The sequence below is a fragment of the Trichophyton rubrum genome (genome assembly GCF_000151425.1).
Source record: "Trichophyton rubrum CBS 118892 genomic scaffold supercont2.1, whole genome shotgun sequence".
Taxonomy (NCBI): Eukaryota; Fungi; Ascomycota; class Eurotiomycetes; order Onygenales; family Arthrodermataceae; genus Trichophyton; species Trichophyton rubrum.
Window position 1 is genome coordinate 598,701 of NW_003456428.1, and position 26,755 is coordinate 625,455.

Genomic DNA, 26,755 nt, shown 5'->3' on the forward strand with positions numbered 1-26,755 from the left:
CCATTGATAGAGTAGCAGAGTAGAGAAGAGTAGATAGAGAACTAGTAGATAGAGATAGAATAGATAGAGGTAGAATAGAGATATTTGCCTTTTGTTCCTGTCCTGACCGGCTTAGCAGTTGATCAAGTCTGGTTGTTCTTTATTAGTGGCTGGACTTTTGCTGGTCTTTTCTTCTTCCTTTTCTTCTGTTGCCAGCACAGCCAGACTCCACCAGACAGCAGACAGCAGACGGCAGACAGCAGACAGCAGACTGATAGAGAAAGAAGAAGAAGAAGAAGAAGATAGCCAGTCAATTGCTGCAGTTGGTTCTTTGCTGGTGGCGCGCTCTGACTTCTCCTGGTGGCCTCCGCGATACGCCAGAAAACCCTGCAAAAGACTCCAGACAGCAGCAGACACACAACAGGATTCAGATACAGAGGATACGAGGATAAGAGGACAAGAGGATAAGAGGATAAAAGGATACAGAGGAAGAGATATTATTGAAGACGGTGTTTGGCAGCTTGGAGCTGGATTACGGGCCGAGATGTCCATCACCTCGCCCTCCGCCTCTGCAAAGAAGGCCATCCACAAGATAGACATCGCCCAGGTAGGCCTCGTTTCTTCTTCTCTGCTTCTATTCCTCTAGCTAACGGCCATGCAGGTCTCGCTGAATCTCCAGGACCGGCTGGGACTCGCCAAAGTCCGCTACGAGCGCCTTCACGGCCTCCGCAGAGACAGCGACTCAGACACGGACAGCCGCCCCCAGAGCCAGCAGCAGCAGCAGCAGCAACACCTCTACGGCCAGCACAATGGATTCCCCAGCGAGACAGGCTCTGACTGCTCCTCGACGGACTCGGCAGACGCCCGCTACTCGACGCCCTTCACCTCCTCGCCCGTCCGCACCCCGATGCTGAGCAGGGAGCTGCCCCGGTCCGCCCGCAGCAGACACGCTGCCACCTTCGACATCAAGACGATGCAGTGCATGACCTCGGGCGGCAGCTCGCGCAAGAGACGGCGCTGTGATCCGGCCATTGCACTCGCCGCCGCAGCAACAGCAGCAGCAGCAGCAGAGAGAGTAGACTCGGGACGCCGCCGCCAGATGCCACGGCTCTCCTTCAACGGCAGCAGTGCCGCAGCTGCGCCGCACTCCTCCCCCCTGGCCAGACGGCAGCACCAGCGACGGACCTACCAGACCATGCCCTCCTTCGTCTCCGAGACCGACACCATCCCGGATCCCGACATCGACAGCGCCGACATCGATCCACAGCTGGCATCCCGGCGTCATCACCATCACCATCACGAAGAAGACCACCACCAGCCATGCACACCTCCTCCTCGACGCAGCCGCTTCTCCGACGACGACGCTGCAGCTTCAGGCTCCGGCGCTGACCTGCTCCTCTACCTCGCCAACTCGCCCACTCCAGCAACCATCAACGGCAAGCCTGCCACTGCAACTACTACTACTACTACTACAACGACTACTACGACTACCACGACTGCCGGCGGCAACGACTTCCTCCCCTCGACGCCGCCGACCCAGCACGCCGCTCCCTACCAGCTGCTCTCCACGCCCACACCTTCCCAGCCCTTCAACTTTGCAGACTTTGTCAACGTCACTCCCAGCCCGGCCCAGCGAGGGTGGTCCGCCTCCAACGGCACTTCTCGCACTCCGCTCACCACCGCCGCCGCCGCTGCTGCTGCCTCTGCCTCTGCCTCTGCCTCTGCCTCTGCGTCCGGGGGAGCTGTCTCGCGCACTCCTCGCACTCCTCGCACCACCAAGGATGTCCGCAAGAGACTCAACTTTGACGCCCTCGCGCCCCCCAGCCCCGTCAGAGGCTCGGCCAAGCGTCACAGCACTTCTACCACTGCTGCTGCTGCTGCTGTGTCTACTAATTCTAGTGCCGCCGGCCTGGCACTCCAGCTCGGCGAGGAGTTGCCCATATAGTCTTTTCTCTTTCCTTCTCTTACGTCCTTTCGTTCGATCTACTTTGTGATGCAGATACGTGAACCAGATACACTCGGCGGTCTTGTTTGTCAGGTTATTATTTCTTCCCTGTCTTGCTGTACAACACCTTTCCACCCTTTGCGCTTCTCCATCTTCCTCTCTGCCATCTACTTAATATCCCTATCGCCTTATCTTCCTTCTCTTCTTCCCCCGACTGTACGGTTCCCTTGATCTACCACGTCCGTCACTCTGTCTCGAGTACTCTGCCCAGCCTGTATGTATGTAGCCTGTAGCCTGTAGCCTGTAGCCTGTAGCCTGTCCCTGACTAGCCATGACTGAATACTTCGACTTTTTCTTCTCTTCCTTCAATAAATGACTTCATCGTCTTTTCTTTCTCTCAATTAAAATCTTCTTTTTCCTTGTTTTCGCGTCAAACTCTAAATCCAATATCGCGTCAGGCGCGTCGACGCGTCAGGTTCGCGTTGCTTATGTAAGAAGTATATTTCTATGTGTCTTATGTAATATTTTCATTACGTCATCATCAACTCTTGGTCTCGAAGAAGAATCAAAACATTGAAAGACAGACATTGAAGGCATTGGATATTGCAATTGAACAAGAGAAGACGAAGATGATGCGATGACTCTGAGGTGAGATCGAGTTTGTCAGCATCGTTTTAGATACGAGATGGACCACCCCGGCAACACGCACCATTGGACGGCCCCGGCACTTAGACTCTCCTGCTAGCTATCCATGTGGACTCCATCGACTGGCGCGGAGAATATATCAGAGCGTAAGTGGTACGGAGTCCGTCCATCGATCGTGATCGTGGGGAGCACGGGACTGACTCATGCCCGGGTTATTTTTCTATTAGTGTATATAAAAGGGCGTACGACCCTCCTCGAGCCGGAGTTGGGAATCCTCGACGTCGCACAGCTCCATCTCCCGCGCTTACACAGAGACACACCGTCCAACACATCCAACAAACACCACCGTCATGCAGCACCAGAACCAGGTCCACGATCCGAGCCAGCTCAAGCTCATTGGAGCCTACACCCGCTACTCCAGTGCGTCTCCCCAGATCATTGAAATTTGCAAAAAAAAAAAAAAAAAAAAAAATACAGAAACACATCAAATAGTCCGTCTACTAGTCCGCCAACCTAGCCTAACCTTGCGCTTCTTCTTTCTTCCCCAGGCTGGACTGCTCGTGTAGCTGTGCTGCTCGATTACTACCGCATCCCGCACGAGTCCGTCCTGCTTTCTCTCCCAGAGGTACGGAGTACCACCCTCTACATCCACATCGTACACAGCGTACAGCAGTATACCCCCCCTCCCCCGCCTCTCTCTTACACGTTACTCTAGTCCACCAAACTATCGAAATCCGGCCTGGTGCCCGCGCTAGAAGTGCCCTCTCTGGGACCCCAGTTCCAAATAAACGACTCCCTCGCCATATGCGAATACCTCGCCGAAGCATACCCCGACCTGCCCCTCTGGCCCAAGGACGCTGCGTTGCGCACCCAGGCCCGCGCTGCAGTTGCACAGATGCACTCTGGCCTCTGCACCGTGCTACGTGCTTCTTACCCCACCAATGCTCTGGCAAAGTACACCGGCGCCATACCTCTGTATGACGGCGCGGCCAGAGAGGTGGGGAACTGTCTGAAGCTCTGGGGGGAGAGCAGACGGCTCACGCGCGCCAGGCTTGCCGAGCTCGGCCAGGAGGACAGCGACGAGGGCTTCTTGTTTGGGCAGTTCGGCATTGCGGATGCCTTCTTCTGGCCGGTCTTATGGGTGGGTTACCCCGCCCCTTTTTTTTTACTATTAATTTCTATTATTGCAGTGGTAAGTCTGACTGATTTGTGCGTCAGCGTTTCCGATCTTATAATCTGCCTCTCACCGGTGCTACCCCAGAAGCTCTCGAGTGGATGAAACGTATGTGGTCCCATCCCAAGATCAAGGAGATTGTCCATGGATACTACCTGCAAAAGGATCGTTCTGAGACTACCATCTCGCACTACGATGATATCTTCAAGGGTAACCCTGACATCCAGTTTGGTTGGTTCCCCGAGGACTGGGAGTTCTCTGCGTAGTCTTACCCCCTTTTAGTAAAAAGTGTCAGAGTTGAACGCTTGATCACTATGTAGATATATATATTCGGCTAGACTCAAGTTAACCAGTGTTATATGTCAATCTAAAATTAGGTGTAGTCTTCATAGAAGCGCTTCGTTGATATATGACATGATAACCCAATGGCCAAAACGGGCAGTGCATCAAAGAACTATATTGCATAGAGGCATGCTAGCTCACAGTAGTGATACACTTTTTGAATAGAGAAGATATACAACCGAAAAAAAGTCCAACTCAGTGAGAGGAGGTAAATCCCAGCAGCAGAAATCAAACTTTTTGGTTGATGCTTTTTTGTCCCAATTAATCCAGCCCATCAAACACTTTGATAGCATCTCTCGCCGTGTCTCTTGCACTAGCAGTTCGCCCCCGTAACAATCCGTCCGTCAACTTTCTCAAAGTTGTCAAATGCACTGGGAGGAGCTTCGTAGTGAGCTCCCGTCGGCCCCAGACAGTCCTCAATCGTATGCACCTTGTCCTGCCTCATCTGATCAATCACCTTGAGCTCGAGCTCGCCCTCAGTAGTGAAGCCAGTGACCGTCTTGTCTTTCACCACAGGCTCTTCTTCGGGGTTCTTGACGCCGGCCAGTATAGCTGGGCCATGACACACGGCTGCCACGACACCGCCGCGGTTGTAGACGTCCGAGGCAATGGCCTGTAGGTGCTTTGCATGAGGGAAATCATAGCATGCCCCATGGCCCCCAGCAGCGAAGAACAGACCGTACTCATGCGGAGACAGGTCTCCGGCCTTGAACATCTGGCTGTTAAGCTTCTTGTTGAATGGGTCGTTGGCGTTGTGCAACACCTCCTCGTCCTCTTTGTTTAGAAATTTTTTCTCCAACGAATGCTCGTCAAAGGCAAAGGTCCCGGTTTCCGAGGCAATGTCAATATGGAACCCGGCTGATTGCAGTTCATCAAACGGGTGTAAGGCCTCAGAAAAGAACAGCCCTGTCTTCTTCCCGTCGGGGTAGAAGTGAGGGTTGGCGCTGGTAACAGCAATCAAAGCTTTCCGTGGCAAAGGCATATTTTTGTTTGTTGTCTTTCAAAAATATGGTCTAACTTATGTTGACAGTAGTGTGTGCTTTTCATGGAGAAATCGGGGTATATATAAATCTGCCATCGAGAATGCCATTTATCCTGCATGCTCCCACGGAGACTAATGACGGTCTAGTGGCAATCCCTATTTTTATGCAACGGACTGGTTGTTGCTATATTCACGGCCTCGCTTATTTGGCCCTCTGTATGACGTAATAGGTGCTAGATCTATATACACCAATATCAACATTCGACATTCCATCCTCCCTTCCAGTGGGTGCGTTGCCCGTGTGGAAAAGTGCCTGTATAGTGATAGGTCTATATGGTGTGTCTTTGGTCAAGGAATATGTCAAGTTCAATCCCCAGCCTGAGGCTCCGCCACCTTTGCTCTCTCCGTCTGCTTGTCCCAAAGATGGGCAAGATAGTCGGATGTGCTAGCTTCATCAATGCTCTTGTCCTCTCTCACTCTCAAGAACCTTGGGAATCGAAGGCTTAGGCCCCGTTCATCACTAACCAGTCCTATGGCTGCAGTATACGTAGGACTCAGTGTGATATCTGCAAAAGCCATCTCCCACACCTCCTGAGGTTGAAACCAAACCTCTGGCTCGCCACAGTACTCCACGTAGCTCGGGCGTGAGATTATATTGTCGCTGCCTTCCGCGTACTTCTCCTTATTCGCTTCATAAAACTTATCAGTGAAACCGGACATGCACTTGGTAACTGCCTCGAGAGAGCCGGTTTCAGGGTTTCGCACAGCAAGAAGTATCGGAGACCACCATTTGGCCTTTCGACCTTGGCCATGCCATGCCGCAATGGGAATCAAGTCTAAGGTCTCTGAAGAAGCACTATAATCCTTCTTCACTTTAAGCCAAGACTCGAGGCGTTTGTCCGGCTCGTATGTTGATAGCAGCGGCCGTTTTCGGTTTCCTCGCTGCTTCTCGGCGGTATCCGTAGACTCTTGTTGCTGATCCTCTTCAGGAGGCAGTAATTCACCATCACCAAGAGCTGCCGCGGTATCTGCTGCCTGTAACAGGCGATCAACTGGCTTATCATCCAGAACTTTAACCATTATGCCCTCGCATTTTACTTGAAGGGCATCGTTGAAAAAGTTCAGGACAGCGTCTGAATCAGATGGGAAAGCATCTATACTCTTTACCCATGTAAATCGATTCGGGATCTCGACGAACAAACTCCTAAGAAGTTCACGTCTTTCCCGAAATGTTCTGTCAAGTAGCGGCTGTCCATTCAGGTACATCAAGTCAAACGAGAATAAGCAGACATTGACTTTGATACTACCTATTTCCACATTTTTCTTCGCCCGATTCGTGAGTGTTTGAAAAGGAAGCAATTCTCCAGTTTCGTTATTAACAGCAACCACTTCACCTTCCATAATAAAGCTAGAAACAGTTCCAGATCGAATCTCAGGGACAAGAGACACTAAGTCCGGGTATTTATCCGTCATGAGTTCTAAATGGCGAGAGAAAATGGACACTTTCCCCGCTGCATCACAGTGTACCTGCGCCCTTTGCCCATCATACTTGTACTCGCAGGTAAAGGATCGGCCATGTAGCCTGGTTAACATTTGCGGAAGGTCTCGGGTAATACTACCCAACATGGGTAATAAAGGAACGTGCAATGTGATGCCGCATTTCGTAAGAAGTTCAGCAGAAACTCCATTTTCCAATAAACATGGAACAATCATGTTGTAGTTAGGATGCCGGGCATAGCATGCTTTGATAGTCTCTTCAGCCTGAGAGTAGATACTTGATAGATCCTCTTTACTCAAGCTCATGAGCTCTGCGCGCGAACGTATGGGAAATGTGGCTGCCGGTGGTTTGGAGTAGAGAAACGCTCTTGCAAGTGCAATCAAAATCGTTGTTTTAACGGCTCCAATCCGGAGATGTTGAACAAGTGTACGGACGATATACCGGCTCTCCTCTGCACCTCGCGTGTCTTGGAGCAATTTCTCAACAATTCTTTGCTTTGTCTCCTGACTCCCTGTGCCTTTGCTGTTCGCAATTTTCATCAGCGCATCGTATACACTTCTGATAGTCAACGGCTTTGGTCGTCTCAGCGTAAATGACTGCTTTTTTTTTGCTTCAAAAGCCACATCGCCAGCATCGCCATGTTTGTTGTAAAGTGATTTAAGACCCTGGTTATCCAACCCATAAGCTCTTTTCAATGCTTTGGATATGGCAGACCCTCCTAGCCCCAATTCAATTGGCACGTATGGCGGAGCAAAGGCATTTGTTGCCAACCACACCGCCGGAAGTAGGCTCTGTGGATCACCAACGATTATAAGCCTAAGAACGTTCACAAGTATATCAACTATTTTGATCCTGCTCTGTGTTCCATTGACAAGAGAAAAGGCGCGAGCTAAAATGGCATACGACGCTTTCCCGCCTTCCGCATCCCAGTGTGCCTGAAGTTTTTCTTTTTGTTCATGCGGATCGAATTCCAACGGACTAAGATCAAAAGGCAATGAAAATGATATGGTATCCTCAGCCGTTGAGGAGCTCTGTAGAGATAGTATTCCCTTGGGCTCATTCACTTTTCCGGGCGTAAGAGCTGGAGTATCAGGTAAGCTGCCTTTGTCGGTGCTTGAGCTAGCAACGGCTACTTCATCAGACGCTTGCGGTTTTTCTTCCTGAAGGGTTTCCGTTGCTCTATGACCAGGAGTAGAAGATCCAGAGTCGTCCTGGCTTTTTTTATTCCATTCCGTTTGAAGCTTCTGGGCCAGTTGCTCGTCCGTAAGCTGATGCTCGGTGCTAGGGATTTGCTGTGACGTTGCTTTCCTTCCTGCACTAAAATATGAAGCAATGCTCCGGGTATTCTGCGGTGCCCTAGTCGAATCAACCTTTCTCTTCTTTTTTAACGGACCGGCCATTATAAATGCTTTTGCATTCTGGTCTTGGCTCTCCTGGGGAAGTGATGCCTGATGGAGAGGCTGACATTACGATGTTTAGCAAATCGTGTTGATCAAGATGGGGCGTTGTTGATGCCAAGACCGAGTGACAACGGGGTTTTCACAAGTAACTAAAAGATAACACCAAGTGATAACCAACTATCAGCCAGCTTACTGCTTTACCCTCTGGCGTAGGAATCCGCCTGTATAGGAAATATGGCAGGTAACTTATCAGCGGAAGATGCGACAAGACTTGTTGATTTCGTAAATGATAAGATCCAGAGCATTGAAGACCTACAGAGTTTGGATACTCTTCTTCAGAGCCTCCAAGAGCAGCAAGATATCCAGAGACAGCAGGTAAGTGGCCCCCTTACGTCGATCGCAGTAGTTACTCGGCTAATACCATTGCATTTTCTAGCTACGGGAAGCGGAGGAGATCCTCAAAAATGCCACGAAGGCTTCGAAGGAACATGCGGAGGCGGTTCGAAAAGAGGCAGAGGCATTCAAACAACACCAGGCTGACATAGACCGTCGCTTACTGGTTGTAACGCAATCGGAACACAGTGATGAGGCGGTTCGCAAATTTGAAGATAGCATTGCTAGATTACAGAGACTCGATGTGTCTCAAGGCTATCTGGAGCTGTTAAGCTCTGTTGATCAACTGAAGTATGTATTCATGTTCTCATGATCCTAAGAAACAAGGTTAACGTGTTTGTAGTAAGGATGCGATGAAAACCATGAAATCATCCCCGCACGATGCCTTGCGATCATATGCGCAGCTTCGTTCCATCGAGACGTCTATATCAACTGGCCAGGACACTGTTGAGGGAGCAACTCCGTACCTCCTTGACTATGTGACGAAAGTCTCGGGAGGTTTAAAAGACTCCATTCGTGTGGAATATACGGATAAATTACAAAATATTCTGGACAAAATGAAGTGGCCCATGAAGGAACTCCCAACGGAATCGTTGATTGATGAATGGATGCGTTGGTGTGATCTACTCCTAGAGTTCCAGGAACCGTGAGTATATAAATCAAACCTTCAACATGAAAATATACTGAAAATCTGACCCCTGTAGTGATCTTACGAGTGTCACAATCAAAAAGGGCCCCGGAGACCAATCCGAGTTGCCGATTCTACTTCCCCTAGAAGTCATGTCTCGGCCCCTAGAGCTTCGGTTTAAGTATCACTTCAGCGGCGACAGACCTACAAATAGGCTAGACAAGGTATGCCCATATTCCCACAATAAACCATGGAGTTGACTTTCATTAACCTGCCCCCAGCCAGAATACTTCATGTCCCATGTATTGGATTTGATCAACACTCATGCCGAGTTCTTTTCCACATATTTGCAACCAATATTGAATAAGAGAGCACTCAATGGCACCCCATTGCTCCGGTCACTGTACTCGGATGCCGTCTCGTCATTTATATCCTCCCTTTTGCCAATGGTACGGCAAAAAGCCTTGAGCTTACTGCCCACGGTATCCAAGCACCCGCAAGCTTTCAGCCATTTAATTCATGAATTGATGAATTTTGATAATGAACTCAAGTCGTCCTGGTCTTATCCATCTAATGCAATGGAAGAAAATGCATGGAAGGGAATAACCTGGGAAATATTAACAAAAGAGAGTTGGTTCTCTGAATGGCTTCAGGTAGAGAAGAATTTCGCCCTGGCAAGATACCAAAGTATCATTGATGCCGAAGATAGCGGTGAAATTGATTATGATGGAGTAGCACCAACAGCAACCAAGCCGACAAAAGCAGCCCTCCGAGTTAATGATCTTCTGGAGAACGTCACGGAACTTTACCGACCATTGTCGTCTTTTAGCCAGAAGCTTCGATTTCTAATCGATATCCAAATCGCCATCTTTGACTTATTTCACGGAAGGCTACATTCTGGCCTAGAAGCATACCTTGCTATGACATCCGCCATAGGACGCACGGTACAGGGTTCCTCAGCCGGCCAACCAAATCTAGATGGAGTCTCGGGTCTAGAAAGACTATGCAGGATATTTGGGTCTGCCGAATACCTTGAGAAGAAGATGCAAGACTGGGGAGATGACGTTTTCTTCCTCGAACTTTGGTATGAGCTACAGGACCGGGTAGCAAGGCAAGGTCAGACCGGGAAGCCGGTGGCCGGCGCGCTATCGGTGTCAGAGATTGCAGCACGAACCTCATCGTCGGTCACCAATAACAACCATGATCACACCAGCGATGCAGCGGAAGGTGCTCTATTCGATGAGACCGCCGCAGCATACCGCCGCCTTCGAATGCGATCTGAATCTATAATCCAATCTACAATAGCCTCGAACGTTCAGGCTTCCCTACGGCCGTATTATCAGGTGTCTACTTGGGCTTCTCTGCGCTCGTCTTCTGATGACTCTAGCACTCCTACCACACCCTCACTGGACCTTGTGCAAACCCTACGCCTTCTCACTGCTGACTTTTCGTTTCTCTCCCGTACGCTAGCTATTGCCCCAAGACGCCGCGTTGCTAACCACGTCCTACTCGCCATTCAGACGTACATTTGGGATAGCATACTGATGCGGAACTCTTTCTCTACTTCTGGGGCGGCACAACTCTTCGTCGATATCTCCAATATCTGCGACACGGTGGATACTGCTATAGGTGTAAAGGCTGGTGAAGAACTCGCAGCTCGTACGATGAAAAAGTTACGGGACGGGTTATTCGTCCTGAACCTGGAAATTAAAGCAGGAAAAGATCAACCGCCAGACGCTAGTGATGCTGCTGGTACGGCGCTTGGTTTATGGGAAGCTGAAAAGAGGCTCTTTGCCAACAATGAAAGCGCGCGAGGTGTTTTATCCGAGCTTTGTATAGATACCTTGACTGAAGCTGATGCAAGATCAGTTTTGGAGAGAAGAGTTGAGGTTCGTAGTTAGACATACCCAACAATACAACTTAAAAAACTCGCTGCATCTGTTATATTCAGCAATTTTCAGTTCATGAAACTTTTTATATTCTATATTTCACAAATCTTATATACACCGAAGGTAAGAATGCCGACACTTTTGGAAACAATAAAGCCAGGTATACATGGTAGGTACATCACAGAAAGGCTTCAAAGCACAAAATCCGAGGCAGCCGGAGCACCTTGAGGCCCACGACCCATCTCAAGAGGGTGCTTTGGTCGCTGGCCAGGTGCTGGAGCCTGATTCGGATTTACAAAGTTCCCGTTCAACTCTAGTCCACGCTGCTTCCTAACAGCTTTGGCACCCAATTGCAAAACTACTTCGACGAGTCGTTCAACTGTTTCTTTCTTAGTGTGAAGATTGACGACACATCTAAGATATTTGCCGTCTCCTTCAACTTGGGCTGCGGCTGGTGGTGCATAGTCAACCATAAATCCTTGTTCGATCAGATCATTCGCGATCATGGAAGTAATCTCTCCGTTGAGTTTTCCACGTTCTGCCTCATCTGCCACTTTGTCAGAGCTGTGGACCATCTGTTTGAATGGTGCATAGAAGAAACATATTTGAAAGCATGGTGGTGGATTTTCACTAAGGAGAATTAAATCCGGGGATTCTGATATGAGGTTGCAGAGATGGACAGCAACTTCGCTTGCAGCATCAATTCGTTCTTCGTATCCTGATGAGCCGATGTAATTCCAGTTTAGGAACATTTTCAGGGCATCACCTCGACGGCCGCATTGTAAAGTCAAATCACCCAAATCCCATACCTCAGAGCCATCAGACACATCGTTATGGAATAGATATCCTGCAGGAAGCGTGTTTGATTCGTGGAATTGAGTCATATCGGCACCCAGTAGGAATGAGCAAGTCAATGGTACTCCAAGCATTTTATGAGGGTTTATGGCAATACTATCAGCCATATGTGACCCTTCAAGCTTGTGTTTCTGGCGGTTAGAAAAGATAAAAGCACCGCCCCAAGCACCGTCAATGTGGAACCAGATTTTATGTTTGCGGCAAATTTCCGCGATTTCTGTAAATGGATCAAATGTCCCTAAAACTGTAGTCCCGGCAGTGGCATTGACGAAAAGTGGAGTTTTACCATCGTCCTTTGCTTTCTGAATCTCCTCATCAAGCTTCTGTGGAATCATTCGTCCTTCACGGTCGACAGGTACACTGTGAACCGCGTTGCTTCCTAGACCAATCATTTGCGCAGCTTTTTCAATGCTGTAGTGCCCATGAGCACTGGTAAATAAAACAAATCGATGGTCACCTGTTCCATTCTTCTTGGTATCGGGGAATAGAGTGTTCCTTGCTACAACGATTGCTGTAGTGTTGGATGCAGATCCCCCCTGGACGGAGATTCCGCCGGCGTTGAGTCCTGTAAGCCCGAAAAGCTCAGCAAACCGTCTTGTGGTAACTTTTTCGAGGACCGTCAATGCTGGGGCCGACTGGTAGACGTGTACATTGGCATTCAATGTCCCAAGAAGTAACTCTGCGGCCAACCCAGGAGCGTTTGGTGATGAGTAAAGCTTGTCGAGAAATCCTTGCTGCCATGTATTGACGGAATACTTGAGAAGGTCATCAACAATTCGAACAAGCCCATCATGCCCTTGTCCTGAGCTTGTTAAGCCTTCACTAAACACTGCTTTGAGCTCTTCCGGTGGCTTAAAATCCAGAATCTTTGGCCGTGAATCATCATTATACTTCTGTCCCGGTGCCTGGGACGCGCGATCTGCTTGCTCAACAAATCCAACAACGCGTTCCTGGACGGAATTCAAGACCTAAAAAGACTTCCTTTAGCTAATTATTCTGGTAATTTAATGCCTATACAAATGAGTACAAGGCCGGAGCTGATGCCACGATGGAGAGACCACTGGGAGACTCACTTTCCGCACTTCTTCTGGCCGCTCCATTATATCGTATTGGAGACACACTGGACTCGTTTCAGACAGTCGAGAGGGCATAGGGAGGGTGGTTTCATGTTGGATGTGGCTGTGATCTGATATATACCTGGATTGCTACATAGGTCTATTTGCTGTATCACGTGAGTAAAGTTCCAGCCAACAAGATTTGTCATCGACATTACGTAAAGATAAACCTGGCGTGACGTCATAGACGCTGCGGCTTTTTACTGCGCTTTCAGAAGGCTGCTCGGCGCCGACAGGGCCTGCTTCTTGCCGCGAGAGCCTTGTTCCCTGCTGTCTGGCTTCTCCTGTTGCTCGGCTCTTGCCGCATATCGCGCTCTGGCGAGGTCGAGCTTGCTCTTCGCTGGCTCGGCGCTCAAATCGGCAGTTGAAGCTGAGACTCTAGTGTTGTCTAACCCCTTCGCTCTTGACATCCATTCCCCCCGTTTTCTCTTGTACAAATCCATCGACCAATTCCTCCATACTGCCCTACCCAAGAACGAGTCGCGAAGGGCAGGTTCGTTGTCCGATAGTTCTTGTGCCAACCTTTGCTTGATAAATACCAGGTCAGAGGTGGCATCCCAGAGCGCGTCGGCAACGTGAGAGCCACTGCTGTCCAGCGACAAGGCACACATCTGTCCATAAAACCGAGGTAAAAATTGTCGACGAAATTGAGTATTAGACTTGGAAGGCTTAACAGCCTCTTGAAGGGCACGAGACGCTGTTGAATTCTTCGCAATTTGTATTAGAGTCTCGACCGGCGCAGCAAGAAAGCCGGTTTGTATCATTGTTGCAAGCTCGCCAGATGCCTGTAGCATGGATTGTGCCAAAAGCGATCCATGGAGATGTTGAGCAGAAGGTGCAGCCTTTGATTTCACTGATTCAGCATCCTTGACTGTTGTCTCAACCCCTAGAATCGTCTTGAGGCGAACAAGGCCATCTTCGCCATATGCTGATTCCAATGCCTTGGCCAATGAAGTAGTATCAGCACCCCGAACTGTTGACCGGTCTATTATTGTTTTGATAACATTAAGCCTTGACCGTTGGACTAGTGAAGGTATTTCAAGAAGAATACTTTCAATTGCTGATTGGAGATCTTCTCTGCTCACTCTCTCAAGTACTTTGATAACAACATATGAAGCTATCTCGTTTCGCGCCAAAGAGCCGATCCTTTCGCGAATGATTGTTTTGTAAAATGTTTTGAAGAATTTTCCTGGAGCAACTCGAACAACCGTTTCTAGTAGTCGTGACCCAACTGGATCATAGAACAGACTGTTTAGAAAATTCACACCCTCCTCCTTTGTTTCAAGGGTATCGTCTGGTATAAGCCTACGGAAAACAGAAGATTTGTCCTTAACCTTTTCTTTCCCCATACACCCAAGTTCTATTGAAAGAATGACTTGAAGAACAGGGCTTCCGATAGGATGGGTGGCAAGTGCCTGAAGATAGGTAGAATTCAGGCCAGCACTTAGATCTGATATCATTTTTCTTAAAGTGTTGTTGAACTCCGCAGGAACTTGTCTGCTTTCCCTTATCGTTAGCTCTGCCTCAGCCGTTGACGTGAGAGAATCCACGTTTTCTTTTTTCCGGCTGGCAAGTATCCTCGCATTTGATTGACCGGCAAGTGGTTCACCGGCCAATATAAGGAGCAAAACTCTTATCGTATGCGAAGCAAATGACTCCGTAAGCAGATAACCCCAATTCCCTTCTAGCTCTGAGACGACACCTAGGAACAAATCCACAGCAGATTTTTGATTCATAGGTTCATCCTTTCCCCCATCCTCTCCATTGGTTTCTGTGGCTTGTCTTCTATCTTTCTTCTTATCTTTGGGCTTTTCCATCTCGGACGTCACAATTGGCGCGGCGCGTATGAACAAACACTCGCAACAATGGCTCGCGAAGCGATGTTGAACAAGGTGTAGGAAGTGGCCTGTGAATTTCTCGAATAGAGCCTTCACCTGGGCTGGAGTAGACATTGCAATCAATTTTTCCATGAGCCTGGAGCAAGACTGACTGCAAGCAATCTTTAATTCCTTTCCTTTGGCTTCAGTGTAAACGCTTTCAATGAACAGTCGTTTGTCGTCATCGTCCTCGAATGAGTTGAGTTCCAATGTCTGACTGGCTTTTGAGAAATACTCCTGCTCCTCCGTGTCAAGAAGCCCATAAAAAGGGGTGTCATCTTCCTGTCCTTGTTCTTGCTCCCTTTCGGTATCGTGGGTATCGAGGGGAATGTAGTCGTCTCCTGCTTGGGCATCGTTGTCTTCGTTCGCAGTTCGCTGCCGTTTTGGTGAATCTGACACTTCTTCATCTTCTCTTTTGCGCTTCGATTGAGACTTTTCTGCCCGGCGGCCTCTTTTCTTCTTTTCGCGAGGCATGATTCTTATATGGCGACGATTTTTTTTCTCAATAATAATATTCTCCTCTTTCCACTCAGCTTCTTGAATTCCTCTTTTTTTTTGGATTTTCGAGTTTAAGGTTTGATACTCAAGCTCCATCCATAGGTTTGAATACAATCACGTGATTTACCAAACTCTCATGTTCCGTCTCTACCGCTCAAAAAATGATTCAGAATTAACACCAGGGCCGGGAGATAGGCGATGAAAATTCCATCCACAAGCTATATCGGATACCTTCATTCCGACCCATGATTTCCCCCTTCCAAAAATTAAAAAAAGGTGATCTCGTTGCCGTCAGGTTCCTCCAAAGTAAACTGTCGATAACCCCATTGCTTATCCTCAATAGGCTCGGTAATCTTGACTTTCCCTTCCTCAACCAGAATGTTGTAGTATTCATCTAGCTCCGTGGTTCCCAGAGCAATCATTGTCGAAGACGGGTGGAATATTTCCCAGTTGTCTTCACCGGCACCTCTATCATTTGCTTCATTTGGCCCCGAAAATGGCAACTTTGTTTGAAAGGAGTATATATTGGCATCCGCCTTTTTCCCGATAAATACTGAGCAAAATGTCGGGGCGGTATTTGCAGTTCCTCCGAGCGTAAAGTAGAGTGATTTCGTGTAAAATACAATAGTCCGGGGAATTGAGGTACTGCAAAATTGGGGGATAATCTTCCATGCAGATAGTGAACATGCCGCCATGGCTTGTGATCTTGTGTATTTCCGTTTATTGAGCAGGTATATTTGATGGGAAAACGGGCATTTGACTTGTGTAAGGTGTTTCCCGTGGATTATGATGCGTTTGTTTCCTGGCCCAAAAAGCAGGTGAGTCAATGTTTGGAAATTAGGCAGCAGCCTTCATAAAATTACCTTAGTTATTAACCAACAAAACAACTGATTTGGCGACAATCCTCTGTCCACGTCGTACTCACCCCCAAAATCGAAACAATAAGAAAAAGAACCCAATAATGGATGATTCATTCCTAGCGATATTCTTATACCAGTCTAAATATATCATACATCTAAATTTTAACCAGGTGGAGTGAATTTTCATTAGCAACAGCGTCGAGGAATCCGCCTACATCTATACCGGAAGAATTCAAAATATGCTCAAACACAAAATCAAACCACTTTGCTTCAGGGAGGTCAAAATATTGGAAAAACCCCAAAGAAACAGTGACTGGGAAAGCGAACATGGTCACTCCGATCGTCATCAATTCTGGAGTAAGGAAATATTCCAGAGATCGAGCAACGTTGACAGCGATCACACGTAGTTCAGAAGCGGATAATGGCAATTCAGGCATGCGATATGCAATCCCGTCACTACCATCCAGGTATGAGTTGACTATCGGCTCATTTATTTTATGCCAGGATCTATTCTCCCGTCCGGACACAAACTGATATATCAACCAAAGGTTGTTGCAAATCAGCAGCTGAGCAGTCCAGTAAAGCATCTGGAGATGGGCAGTCTCCGTATCAAGAAAATGAATGTAAGTGGAGAATATGGGATGTTCTCTAGTGAATTCCTTTCCTTTTTTGATCGAGATCATGGAGGGCATTTCCCAATGTAGCAATCCTCTACCATCTTGAAACGAAATATTCCACAGGCTCAAGCTTTCCAACAGGTCACAACATTTCCTGGAGACTTCTTGAACTCTGACCGGAAGATAGGATGAGTGATCGTCTCGAACCATGTCAATTTCTTGTAGAATGGATGGTATTGCAGCTAACAGTTGTAGCAATTGGTGGCTGTGCTGATTTCCAGCTTGTAGCCAAGGTAAACACGTCCATTCGGGGTCTGCAAGAAAGGACGGATGTCGAGAACCGATAGCGCGGATTACCTATTCGTTAGGATGTGTTAACAGCGTACAACGAACTACAGTAAAGGGGATATAGTACTCACAGCAAAGTAGCGGAGACCGAGAAACAGCTTTTTCTTGAAGTCCGTCCATTTCAAAGAGTTCGGTTGTAATTTTATGAGCCGCGTGGCACCATCAGTATGGCTTGCCCAGCCAAGGCCTCTCATTGGAGAACCTTCAATAGCCTATATTGTTGATAAAATTAGTAGATGAAAGAGCGAATAGCTGTAGATTGCGTTCGGCAGTACCTCATAGAGGATTAAATACATAATCCCTGCCAGTGATTCGTCATCCAAACATTCTGAGTTGATATTGAGGCGCTGGTATAATTGCACTAAGGTAGAGGAGTAGAACTGCTGGCTTTTGTACACGATCCTTGAATCGTGGGATAGTTTACCAACTCTTGCGAGGCCCAAGGCAAGCAATGCATTGCGTAAGATCAGATTCTCATAATTACTCTTTGACGTTGTAACCATCCAACCAGTGAAGCATGATTGGCTTAAATTTTCCGTATTGCTGCCAATATTCCCGAGAAAAATGTTCAAAAACAATCCGGGACATGACCCAACAAGAACCGATTTTGACAGGGTCTCCGCGTGACTGGTCAATGCTTGTCCAGTGGTATTGCAGATAACTGTGCTGCTTTTTCGAAACTCATTTGAGCATGGCACTACTTTATCTAGGATTGTGTGGACTTCGCTTTGCTTGCATGGCTGGTTGGAAGTATGGATAAATTTGAGCTCCCGCCCATAACCGCCACATGGAAGGCCTAATCTCTTGCACTGGCCACATGAAGGCCGCTGCATATCACACTAAAATTCTTCGTCAGCTTGCAGGTACCTAATATAAGGATTGAGATATCATAGTACATACGCCTTTCTTTCGTTTTCGGCAAGTGTTGCATCCCGCAGATATTTTTGGCATATTGCTTCACTGTTTAGGTAAAAACGCAAGTACCACTTTCACTATCCTTTTGCGGCGGCAGCAAGGGAAAATAAAGTGCCATCTTTCTTGCATTTATAATAATGTAATGATGAATGAAGGTGGTAATTGCGCCAGGTGTTTAGGTGTACGAAGTTATTTATTCCTTTTTTGGAAATCTATTGCGCGACGCATATCACGTGACATAAGCGCTAATTTAAGGTTAGACTTAAACCTGGAGCTTGTGGCTAAAAATAGAACTACTGCTCTCTCTGTCGTTCCAGCTTCAGTCAGTCGAAGCTCAAGCTAAATAAACATACGTTGGCCCATTACGTAGTACTGTGTATGGCGCAAAAGATGTCTAGGGGTAGCCGTAGGGGAGAAGAAGGTAGTAGCTTATATTCATTTCAGCTTCGTTTGAGAACTGGAATATAAAGGGTTTGGGAAGAAACGGAATGGAGAGGAATAAAACAAAAATTCTACAGAGCAAATATTTCATCTTCACAAGTGGGATTCAAAGTCCAATACCAAGCTCCCTCTATTTAAGATTGAAAAAATGACTGACGCTATCAAGTTGCTCTTTCGAAAGTTGTATCAACCAGTTGGATTTTCCAAGGGGTATAACTTCATTTTATGTCAGTGCTCAAATTTCAAGTCAATGTATCCATAGCTGATCTCAACATAGTTTTCGTTCTTGTCGGGGCGCTTATGGGATTTACCCTGGCGCGCTTCCAATACCTCAACGTCAGAGGCGATTTTTGCAAGAAAGGGAATGCTGCGCCAGGTGAATGCTTTTATTACCTCCAGCAAACTCGGTACCATGTTGGGATAATTCTTCACCTGGGATGTATTTTGCGTAAGCTTTTTTCCTCACTCTTGGATATTTCCTCACGTGGTTCATGTCCTATTGCAAGCTAACTTGAATTTATGCAGCCGCATCATTCCTGGTCTGCTTCCAATTTGTTCCTATAATCCGGCACAAATTTATCATGTGGCACCGAATTTCTGGGTATCTGATCATGCTTCTGGTACTTATTTCCAATGTTAGTGCCCTTGTTATCGCACGGCGGACATTTGGCGGCACATTGGACATACAAGGGGGGATAGGGACCCTTGTGCTAATGACGACTGTTGGGATTGGACTTGCTTATTATAACATCAAAAAGCTCCAGATTGATCAGCACAGGGCGTGGATGATCAGGTCATTTGTCTATGTATAACCCCTCACCATATATGCCCACTTCTGGTCACTACTAATATAAAGGTGGTAGATGGGAGCAATTATCACTAACAGGTTCATATTTTCCGCTGCTGCCGCAATAATAACTGCTATCGGAGGGTATAATGCAGTTTGGCCGTGTGATAAACTTGATTATACTCTCGGCCACAACGAGACCTTGAGCAAGTATCCGACCTGTTCAACGTTTTATGACGGATCAAATCCCCAACAACAGGCGATTGTTGTTGCAGATTTCAATGGTGGGGATGAGAATGTGTCGGCGGCTATAGGGCTCAATTTTGGAATGGCAATCTGGATTGCTATCTTCATCCACGCCGTCGGGGTGGAAGTATATGTATGTATAAGTCACCAAGAGACTGCCGGTGAAATATCTTGCTAACAGCACGATAAAGTTGCAGTTAACGCCTGGCGAGTCTCGACGTTTGCGACAAGTCTCTTATCGACGCCAGTTGGAAGCTGGATATCGCATGCCAGGCAAGGCAGGGCTAACTGCTGAGAGACTAGGTGATTGTAGTGGGATGCAAGAATCGTGAAAGTGCTTTTGGGGAAATCGATTAACGAGAAATTTCTCTGTGTTTATCTTTCCTCCAAGCGAAGGTGGAATGAAGCAAGCGCTAAGCCTAACTTGGTTAGTTAATAACCGACAGCGCTTATTTTTTGATGTGACATTTTCATGACATATGGCCAGATATTTTCTAGTTTAAAACGAGAATACTATTTCCTACCTTTTTTTTTTTTTTTTTTTTTCTTTTTTTATGAATTTCTTATGCTAAAATGTTGAAATGTATGTGGCTTTTATGTACTGACTAGACTCCCATAATTTCCATACCCCAGCAATGCCTTCTACGAAACAGCGAAGTGGCGCGCCGTTATCGGCACATAAACCAAGTCACCCCGTCGTAACACTTGATATACTTGTGAATGTTTTCAAGAAGACACTATTTCATCCGTTCATTGCTTGGTTGATACCCCTATGCCTTGTCGCCCAAGCCACACCATATTCCCATCCGTCGTTTCTCATTACTGCGGCATATGCTGTTTGCCTGAGCACATTTGTCGTGTTATCATATATAAATAGGCGCTTAGCCTATGGCCTGCCGCGCAATGTTGATTTTAAAAAGGAGGTTATTGCAGTTGCGGGCGGCGCTAGCGGACTTGGACTTGCAATAGCCGAAACATATGCAATGCGTGGGGTGAGCGTTGCAGTCTTGGATATAAAGGACTCAGCCGACGACGGTGGATACGTAAGATGGGATGAATTCCCCAGCCTAGAATATTATAAATGTGATATGAGCTGCAAGAATGAGGTTGAGGAGGTGGCGAAGAAAATAGTGAAAGACGTATGTCACCATATATCTTCTCTCTCTTTTTGGCTGCGATAATCTTGTCTATTGCGTCGTTTACTAAAATTATTATGGTCACAGCTAGGAAGGCCAACGATTTTCGTGAACTGCGTGGCAACAGCTATTAATGGTCTTCCCTTACTCTTTCTCTCAGACAAGGCGATAGAGACAACTATTAAAACAAACATTCTCTCTCATTTTCATGCACTCAAGGCATTCCTCCCAGGAATGCTATCCTCTCGGACCGGGGGTACCGTCGTCACTGTCAGCTCCGTTCTAGGCCACATTACTGCTGCTGGATTGTCAGACTATACCGCTTCAAAAGCCGCAGCGGCTGCAGTACATAGAACTGTAGATGCAGAGATACGTGTGCTGGGGGCCTCCAAGAAAATAAAAACCATTCTGGTCGAAACTGGACAAATCGCCACACCATTATTTGAGGGGTTGGAAACACCGAATAGTTTTTGGGCTCCGGTATTAGAGCCGGTTCAGGTGGCACGCGAAATAATATCCATGATCGATAGCGGAAATGGAGGAGTGATCAGAATGCCGGCTTACGCCACATTTCTGGGAGTTTATGCTATGCTCCCAGCATCCATTGAGAGGCTTGCCAGGTACCTAAGCGGTGTCGATTCAGCTGTTGCCAAAGCAACAATTTCAACTGCCGCGAAGAATAGGGAGCATGCAGCAGTGTCTCTGTCAACAAGTAGCTCTGAAGATAGCGATGATGATGACAGCGACAACTAATAGGGTATCCGCAATATGATATTCGTAATTCGGCAGAATCCGTGGGATCCCTTTTTAATATGCATCCCAGCATTGGGCCACTATTACTTTTCTGTTGCCAAGACCATCTTCTCTCTCTCGCTTCGACGCGGCTTCACTACCTTGCTATTCTTCCTCACGTTTTCTTCACGTCTCTTCAATGCCTTTATCTCTTCTCCCTTAATTTCACCGGCCTTCTTTATAGCTTTGGGCAGGTGTCGATGCCGTTTGATACGGCGGATTTCAGGCATATGAGCATACCGGCGTTTCAGGGCTTCATCATACTGCAGTTTTTGACGTTCTTTGGCACTCTTAATACCTCCTCTGGAGGAAGCATTTGACCTCCAAAGTCGTATATTACCATCATCGGATCCAGATAAAACATAGTTGTTGTCTGGGGTAAATTTTGCCGAGAAAACTCTGTAAAATAAGCAGACTTAGCACTCCATGGAGGAAAAAAGAAAAAGAAAAAGTAATGGATCTTCTTTCAGATTATTCTCACCTTTGCATTCTCTTTGTATGGTAAACATCCCTTGAGTGTCCTTTCTCCCGGTTCCAAAGTCTAATAGTACGATCATAAGATGCAGATACCAGTTCTTCACCAGTTGGACTGAATTCGACATCCATAACAGCTGCAACATGATCTTTGAGAACGTTCAAAGCGCGGTCCATCTTTCTCATATCGAAAATGTATATGTTATGATCTTCATTTGCGACAGCGAAGTTGAATGCTTCCATGGGGTTCCAAGATATTGCGTTTGAAGCAAGAGTCAATATCACCTTGGAGACTGGTGATGAGGTACGCAGGTCATACATCACAATGGATCTGTCAGTGGCAGTCGAGCCTAAAATGGATGTCTCAGTGCGGTTGAAGGCTAGGGACGTAATGGTATCTGTACTAGTTGGCCAGCTAAGAGTCTCCGAGGGAGTAGATGAAGGCCTTGAAAGGTCATAGATTGATATGACGGATGAAGCTACGGCAAATGATGGATGCGTCTCGTGGTGTGATACGCTGGTAAACGCGCCTTGACCAAGGTACGTTGCAAGCGGAGCGGACTCAGAGGGGGTATTGTATGGGTCGAAAAGTTTGACGGTCTTGTCACTGGCACACGAAAGGAGTTTTCTATCGGAAGTCCAGCACATCCCTTTAACAATATTTTCATGCGCCTGTGCATGCCATATTTCATCTCGTGTGGTCAAATCCCAGATCTTCACAACACCATCTCCGCTCCCGCTGGCGAACCGTTCGAGGGAAATTGGATCCTTCGCCATGCTATAAACACCATCGACATGTCCATTTCCTAGCTGCGCAATAAACGGGGAAGCAAACATTCTCTCCATCTTGACTGCATTAAGGGCTCTTGTATATTCGCGAGCTCGTTCAAACGGATGTTGGGATGGATCAATATTCCGCTGTACCCTTTGGACATTGGTACCAGGAGTCTGCTGTGCAGCAGCAGACCGAGAAAGAGCTTTGATTTTCTTAAAGATAGGTCAGTTGGGGCAATCCTCCAGCAAAATAATTTTTCTAGAACTCAACTTACCATTGTGACGGGTTAGCTTAAACACCTGTACATCTTTTTGATATCTCTTTTTCGGTCTTTTTATTTTCTATTTTTTATCGTCAACGCTGATTGCCCATGAAACCTTAAAACGGAGTACGGCGAAATAATATTCCACAAGGTCTCGATGGCCCTAGCTTCCAGTGACACTGGACATCTTTCGGGCAAATAAGCTGACGGTAACTCTTTGCATCCACCAAACCCCATATTCCAAGTGTTAACCTACGATATTCGAGAAGCCGGTGGTCGGACGTAGCTTGCTGGCTATTGTATCACCTGATAACGAGCTGCTTTATACGAATATATCTTCACCATGGCACCAGCCCCCAGTGAAGCTGGCCGGCTCGCGGAAGCAGAGGCAGCAGCAAAGACGAATCCTATTAAAGCCCAGAAGATATACCAAGAGGTTGTTTCTGAAGGCCCCGGCTCTAGTGAAGCTGCCTCCAGAGATTATGAAGTTGCGTTATTGGGCCTAGGAAAGATTTATCGCGACCAGAAGAAGCCCAAGGAGCTGGCGGAGCTTCTGAAAACCAGCAGATCTTCATTCTCTTCATTTGCAAAGGCCAAGTCGGCCAAATTGGGTACGTTATTGCTACATAATTGATAAATGAAGTCTACCTGTAATTAACACGTTTCATTCTCTCAGTCCGCCAGTTACTTGATTATTTCGCCGATATCCCAAATACCCTTGACATACAGATTACTGTCATCAAGTCGTGTATAGAATGGGCTGTCTCTGAACGACGATCCTTCCTCCGACAAAATCTTGAGACCAGACTCGTTGTGATATATATGCAGAAGCAGACATACTACGATGCCCTTACTCTCATCAACTCGCTTCTCCGTGAGCTCAAGCGCTTGGATGATAAGCTTGTCTTGGTGGAAGTCCAGCTACTCGAATCGCGCGTGTATCATGCCCTTGGCAACCAACCAAAAGCGCGTGCTGCATTGACATCCGCTCGAACTTCCGCAGCATCGGTTTATACCCCTCCCTTGCTACAAGCCGGCCTAGATATGCAGAGCGGAATGCTACATGCCGAGGATAAGGATTTCAACACAGCTTTCTCTTACTTCATTGAAGCGCTAGAGGGTTACCATGCTCAGGAAGATGCCGGCAAGGCAACATCTGCGCTTCAGTATATGCTTCTTTGCAAAATAATGTTGAATTTGGGAAACGATGTGAATACCTTGCTCTCTTCGAAGCACGCCATTCGATACGCCGGCACAAGCCTAGAGGCCATGAAAGCGGTTGCGCGTGCACACTCGAACAGATCTTTAGAAGAGTATGAAAAGGCTCTGTCTGACTATCGATATGAGTTGGGCGGTGATGTGTTTGTCCGAAACCACCTTCGAAGACTATACGACGCCATGTTGGAGCAGAACCTCATCAAGGTCATTGAACCATTCAGCAGGGTAGAAATTGCCCATATTGCGAAGATAGTGGGTTTGGACACACAGCAAGTTGAGAAAAAGCTGTCTCAAATGATTCTTGATAAAGTAATTATCGGTGTTCTTGACCAAGGCGCTGGCTGCTTGATCATCTTTGACGAGGCCGAAAGAGACAAAGGATACGACGCTGCTCTGGAGACTATTGATCGGCTAAGCACAGTTGTCGACCTGTTGTACACTAACAAAGCTTCCCTGCTAGAGTAACTCTAGGTTTTGTGAAGAGACTCGTGTTCGAAAGCCCGAGATTGAGGTGTGACTATTTCCCCTTTTCTGTGGCACAATTCTGCAAGCCTGAAGTTATCCAGCCCCTTTAGCTACCTCGCCCCTGCACAGCATCATATCCATAGAGAGAAATCAACTGGTCGACACGACATAATCATCTAGAGCCTGTCTCGTCTATTTCGTAGTAGTAAAGCTGTATTCAAGGAAGGGTCTTCCCTTATTGTATGCGCCGAAGATAATCTCGCAGCTTCACCACGTGACGCGACCAAAGAAAAAAAAAAGAACGAAAGCATTCGTGATCCTTACAACTTTTGCTCCGTCATGATATGCGCGGCTCGTTTACCTTCCAGCATCCACCACAGCCAACACATCCCAACGAATCCTGTCCGTTTCCACTGGTCGCGACCAGCGTTACTAGGTCGTTTATATTGGCGATTCTTTACTGACCGCCAAGATGAATGCTCCCATGCAGCAGCCCAATTATCGTGGATATCCACAACAGGCCACTTACCGATCTCCAGCCACGCCACGCAGACACGGTCCTGTCCCTGGTGAGTGTCTTACATACTTCTTATTAATATGACAATCCTTGCTCTCGTGTCAACTTGGGCCAGTTCTATTCAGCTTTCCCCTTACCAGAGATTTCTGACCTGAACTCAGTAGGTATGCCAATGCCGCAACACCCACCGCAGGCAATGCCAAACCAGCAGATGCTCGGTCAGCGCCATGCGTCGAACCCAGTTGAAGCTGCCGTAAGGCGAAGTCGAAAGCCGACAGATAAGAATCTACCAGATAATGTGGAAGATATTGTGATTGGTGACGTTGCGCAACATTATAAGCGACTTCGCGAGGTTGAGAAACGGCTGGACGCGTCTATGGTTCGGAAGAGACTTGACATCTACGATTCCATAAATAAAAATGCGAAGAGATACAGGACAATGAGAATATGGATATCCAACACGGTCGAGAGTCAACCATGGCAACAACAGGATTCCTCCAATTCAGAGGGGGCGATGGGTACGAAGTTAGGTGCCGGACGATACAGAGTTAAAATCGAAGGGCGACTGCTCGATGAGGCCGATCCCACTGCACCAGAAGGGAGTGATGAAGAAGAAGAAACTGAAAACCAAGGAGGTGAGCCTGGCGCAATGGAGGAGGACACACCAAGCGCAAAGTCCAGCAAACCAATACCGCAGCGAAAAAGACTATCTCAATTTTTCAAGTCGATAACTATCCACTTTGATAAACCGACCGAGAATGGAGTCGCAGATTTGGCCACAATAACCTGGAATAAACCTGATGTACCAGTCAATGCCGCGACGATGCCGCCGAGTGCCGATTTCGATACCCTTGAATTTTCTCGGGCAGCAGAAGTTAACCTGAATGTGACCATTAACCTCGTTAGAGATGAGACGCCTGAAAGATTTCAGCTGAGTAGAGAGCTCGCCGCCATTCTTGACGTAGAAAATGATACACGCGCTGGAATTGTGGCCGGAATATGGGAATATGTTAAAGCAATGGGCCTACAAGAAAATGAGGAAAAGCGCACGATTCAATGCGATGACCGTTTGAGAGCTGTAAGTTGGAATTTCAAGTTATTATCTATTCAAATGTTAGAAACTAATAAAGACGCTTCCTTTTCAGATCTTTGGCTGTGAGAAGATGTATTTCCCTGCCATCCCTGAGAGCACCACAACACACACTGCGACTCTTCCGCCTATTAAGCTTCCGTATACCATCCGCGTCGACCCAGAGTTCCAGAAGGACCCAAAGCCCACAGTTTACGATATCCGTGTCGCTATCGACGACCCTTTACGCGCCAAACTTATCTGTCTTACTAACTCCCCCGATTTCCCCGCAATGCTCCGTCATGTATCCGGTCTTGACGATCAGGTAGCACTCGCCATCCAAGCTTTGCACCACTCAAAGGCAAAACATTCTTTCTACACTGCCATGAGCAAGGATCCAGCGAACTTCATGAAACGGTGGATAAACAGCCAGAAACGAGATTTAGAGACCGTGCTCGGGGAAACCCCACGGCCCGGGCAAGGTGAAAGAGGTATGGAGTTCAGGCGTGGCGGTGAAGGCAGTGCATGGGATACAGAAGTTGCAAGAGAATCCGTCAGATATATGCTCGCAAAGCCGCCTCGCGCGACAAGGTAATGATATTTTGGATCGTTT

General features: G+C 47.3%; 15 protein-coding genes across 15 annotated transcripts; 7 read left to right on the forward strand and 8 right to left on the reverse strand.

The window, feature by feature from the left end:
* Positions 1–523: 523 nt before the first annotated feature.
* On the forward strand, positions 524–2,240 carry TERG_00226 (uncharacterized protein; the record flags this gene model as incomplete). Its single annotated transcript, XM_003238190.2, has 2 exons — positions 524–586; positions 641–2,240. The coding sequence occupies 2 exons, from the start codon at positions 524–526 to the stop codon at positions 1,922–1,924; spliced, it is 1,347 nt and encodes a 448-aa protein (XP_003238238.1). The 3' UTR covers positions 1,925–2,240.
* Positions 2,241–2,249: 9 nt separating this feature from the next.
* TERG_00227 (uncharacterized protein) lies at positions 2,250–4,513 on the forward strand. The gene is made up of 5 exons (XM_003238191.2): positions 2,250–2,715; positions 2,797–2,989; positions 3,118–3,194; positions 3,285–3,710; positions 3,788–4,513. Exons 2-5 carry the CDS (start codon positions 2,920–2,922, stop codon positions 4,007–4,009), a joined length of 795 nt encoding a protein of 264 aa, XP_003238239.1. The 5' UTR covers positions 2,250–2,715; positions 2,797–2,919; the 3' UTR covers positions 4,010–4,513.
* On the reverse strand, positions 4,399–5,067 carry TERG_00228 (glutathione-independent methylglyoxalase; the record flags this gene model as incomplete). Its single annotated transcript, XM_003238192.1, has 1 exon — positions 4,399–5,067. One exon carries the CDS (start codon positions 5,065–5,067, stop codon positions 4,399–4,401), a length of 669 nt encoding a protein of 222 aa, XP_003238240.1.
* Positions 5,068–5,433: 366 nt separating this feature from the next.
* TERG_00229 (uncharacterized protein) lies at positions 5,434–7,965 on the reverse strand (the record flags this gene model as incomplete). The annotated part of the gene is made up of 1 exon (XM_003238193.1): positions 5,434–7,965. One exon carries the CDS (start codon positions 7,963–7,965, stop codon positions 5,434–5,436), a length of 2,532 nt encoding a protein of 843 aa, XP_003238241.1.
* Positions 7,966–8,199: 234 nt separating this feature from the next.
* Positions 8,200–10,887, forward strand: TERG_00230 (uncharacterized protein; the record flags this gene model as incomplete). The annotated part of the gene is made up of 5 exons (XM_003238194.1): positions 8,200–8,340; positions 8,402–8,649; positions 8,702–9,004; positions 9,063–9,210; positions 9,268–10,887. The coding sequence occupies 5 exons, from the start codon at positions 8,200–8,202 to the stop codon at positions 10,885–10,887; spliced, it is 2,460 nt and encodes an 819-aa protein (XP_003238242.1).
* A 179-nt stretch (positions 10,888–11,066) lies between these two features.
* On the reverse strand, positions 11,067–12,830 carry TERG_00231 (uncharacterized protein; the record flags this gene model as incomplete). The annotated part of the gene is made up of 2 exons (XM_003238195.1): positions 11,067–12,698; positions 12,804–12,830. 2 exons carry the CDS (start codon positions 12,828–12,830, stop codon positions 11,067–11,069), a joined length of 1,659 nt encoding a protein of 552 aa, XP_003238243.1.
* Positions 12,831–13,045: 215 nt separating this feature from the next.
* On the reverse strand, positions 13,046–15,316 carry TERG_00232 (uncharacterized protein; the record flags this gene model as incomplete). The annotated part of the gene is made up of 1 exon (XM_003238196.2): positions 13,046–15,316. One exon carries the CDS (start codon positions 15,314–15,316, stop codon positions 13,046–13,048), a length of 2,271 nt encoding a protein of 756 aa, XP_003238244.2.
* A 170-nt stretch (positions 15,317–15,486) lies between these two features.
* Positions 15,487–15,915, reverse strand: TERG_00233 (uncharacterized protein; the record flags this gene model as incomplete). Its single annotated transcript, XM_003238197.1, has 1 exon — positions 15,487–15,915. One exon carries the CDS (start codon positions 15,913–15,915, stop codon positions 15,487–15,489), a length of 429 nt encoding a protein of 142 aa, XP_003238245.1.
* A 320-nt stretch (positions 15,916–16,235) lies between these two features.
* Positions 16,236–16,907, reverse strand: TERG_11529 (uncharacterized protein; the record flags this gene model as incomplete). The annotated part of the gene is made up of 1 exon (XM_047750633.1): positions 16,236–16,907. One exon carries the CDS (start codon positions 16,905–16,907, stop codon positions 16,236–16,238), a length of 672 nt encoding a protein of 223 aa, XP_047605026.1.
* Positions 16,908–17,257: 350 nt separating this feature from the next.
* On the reverse strand, positions 17,258–17,996 carry TERG_11530 (uncharacterized protein; the record flags this gene model as incomplete). Its single annotated transcript, XM_003238198.2, has 2 exons — positions 17,258–17,884; positions 17,946–17,996. The coding sequence occupies 2 exons, from the start codon at positions 17,994–17,996 to the stop codon at positions 17,258–17,260; spliced, it is 678 nt and encodes a 225-aa protein (XP_003238246.2).
* Positions 17,997–18,549: 553 nt separating this feature from the next.
* Positions 18,550–19,766, forward strand: TERG_00235 (uncharacterized protein; the record flags this gene model as incomplete). The annotated part of the gene is made up of 5 exons (XM_003238199.1): positions 18,550–18,628; positions 18,679–18,849; positions 18,927–19,207; positions 19,265–19,567; positions 19,626–19,766. 5 exons carry the CDS (start codon positions 18,550–18,552, stop codon positions 19,764–19,766), a joined length of 975 nt encoding a protein of 324 aa, XP_003238247.1.
* Positions 19,767–20,069: 303 nt separating this feature from the next.
* TERG_00236 (uncharacterized protein) lies at positions 20,070–21,323 on the forward strand (the record flags this gene model as incomplete). The annotated part of the gene is made up of 2 exons (XM_003238200.1): positions 20,070–20,573; positions 20,658–21,323. 2 exons carry the CDS (start codon positions 20,070–20,072, stop codon positions 21,321–21,323), a joined length of 1,170 nt encoding a protein of 389 aa, XP_003238248.1.
* Positions 21,324–21,406: 83 nt separating this feature from the next.
* TERG_00237 (uncharacterized protein) lies at positions 21,407–22,888 on the reverse strand (the record flags this gene model as incomplete). The annotated part of the gene is made up of 3 exons (XM_003238201.1): positions 21,407–21,761; positions 21,844–22,823; positions 22,886–22,888. The coding sequence occupies 3 exons, from the start codon at positions 22,886–22,888 to the stop codon at positions 21,407–21,409; spliced, it is 1,338 nt and encodes a 445-aa protein (XP_003238249.1).
* Positions 22,889–23,216: 328 nt separating this feature from the next.
* TERG_00238 (uncharacterized protein) lies at positions 23,217–24,556 on the forward strand (the record flags this gene model as incomplete). The annotated part of the gene is made up of 2 exons (XM_003238202.1): positions 23,217–23,484; positions 23,550–24,556. The coding sequence occupies 2 exons, from the start codon at positions 23,217–23,219 to the stop codon at positions 24,554–24,556; spliced, it is 1,275 nt and encodes a 424-aa protein (XP_003238250.1).
* Positions 24,557–25,239: 683 nt separating this feature from the next.
* TERG_00239 (uncharacterized protein) lies at positions 25,240–26,737 on the forward strand (the record flags this gene model as incomplete). The annotated part of the gene is made up of 2 exons (XM_003238203.2): positions 25,240–26,151; positions 26,219–26,737. 2 exons carry the CDS (start codon positions 25,240–25,242, stop codon positions 26,735–26,737), a joined length of 1,431 nt encoding a protein of 476 aa, XP_003238251.2.
* Between the last annotated feature and the right edge of the window lie 18 nt (positions 26,738–26,755).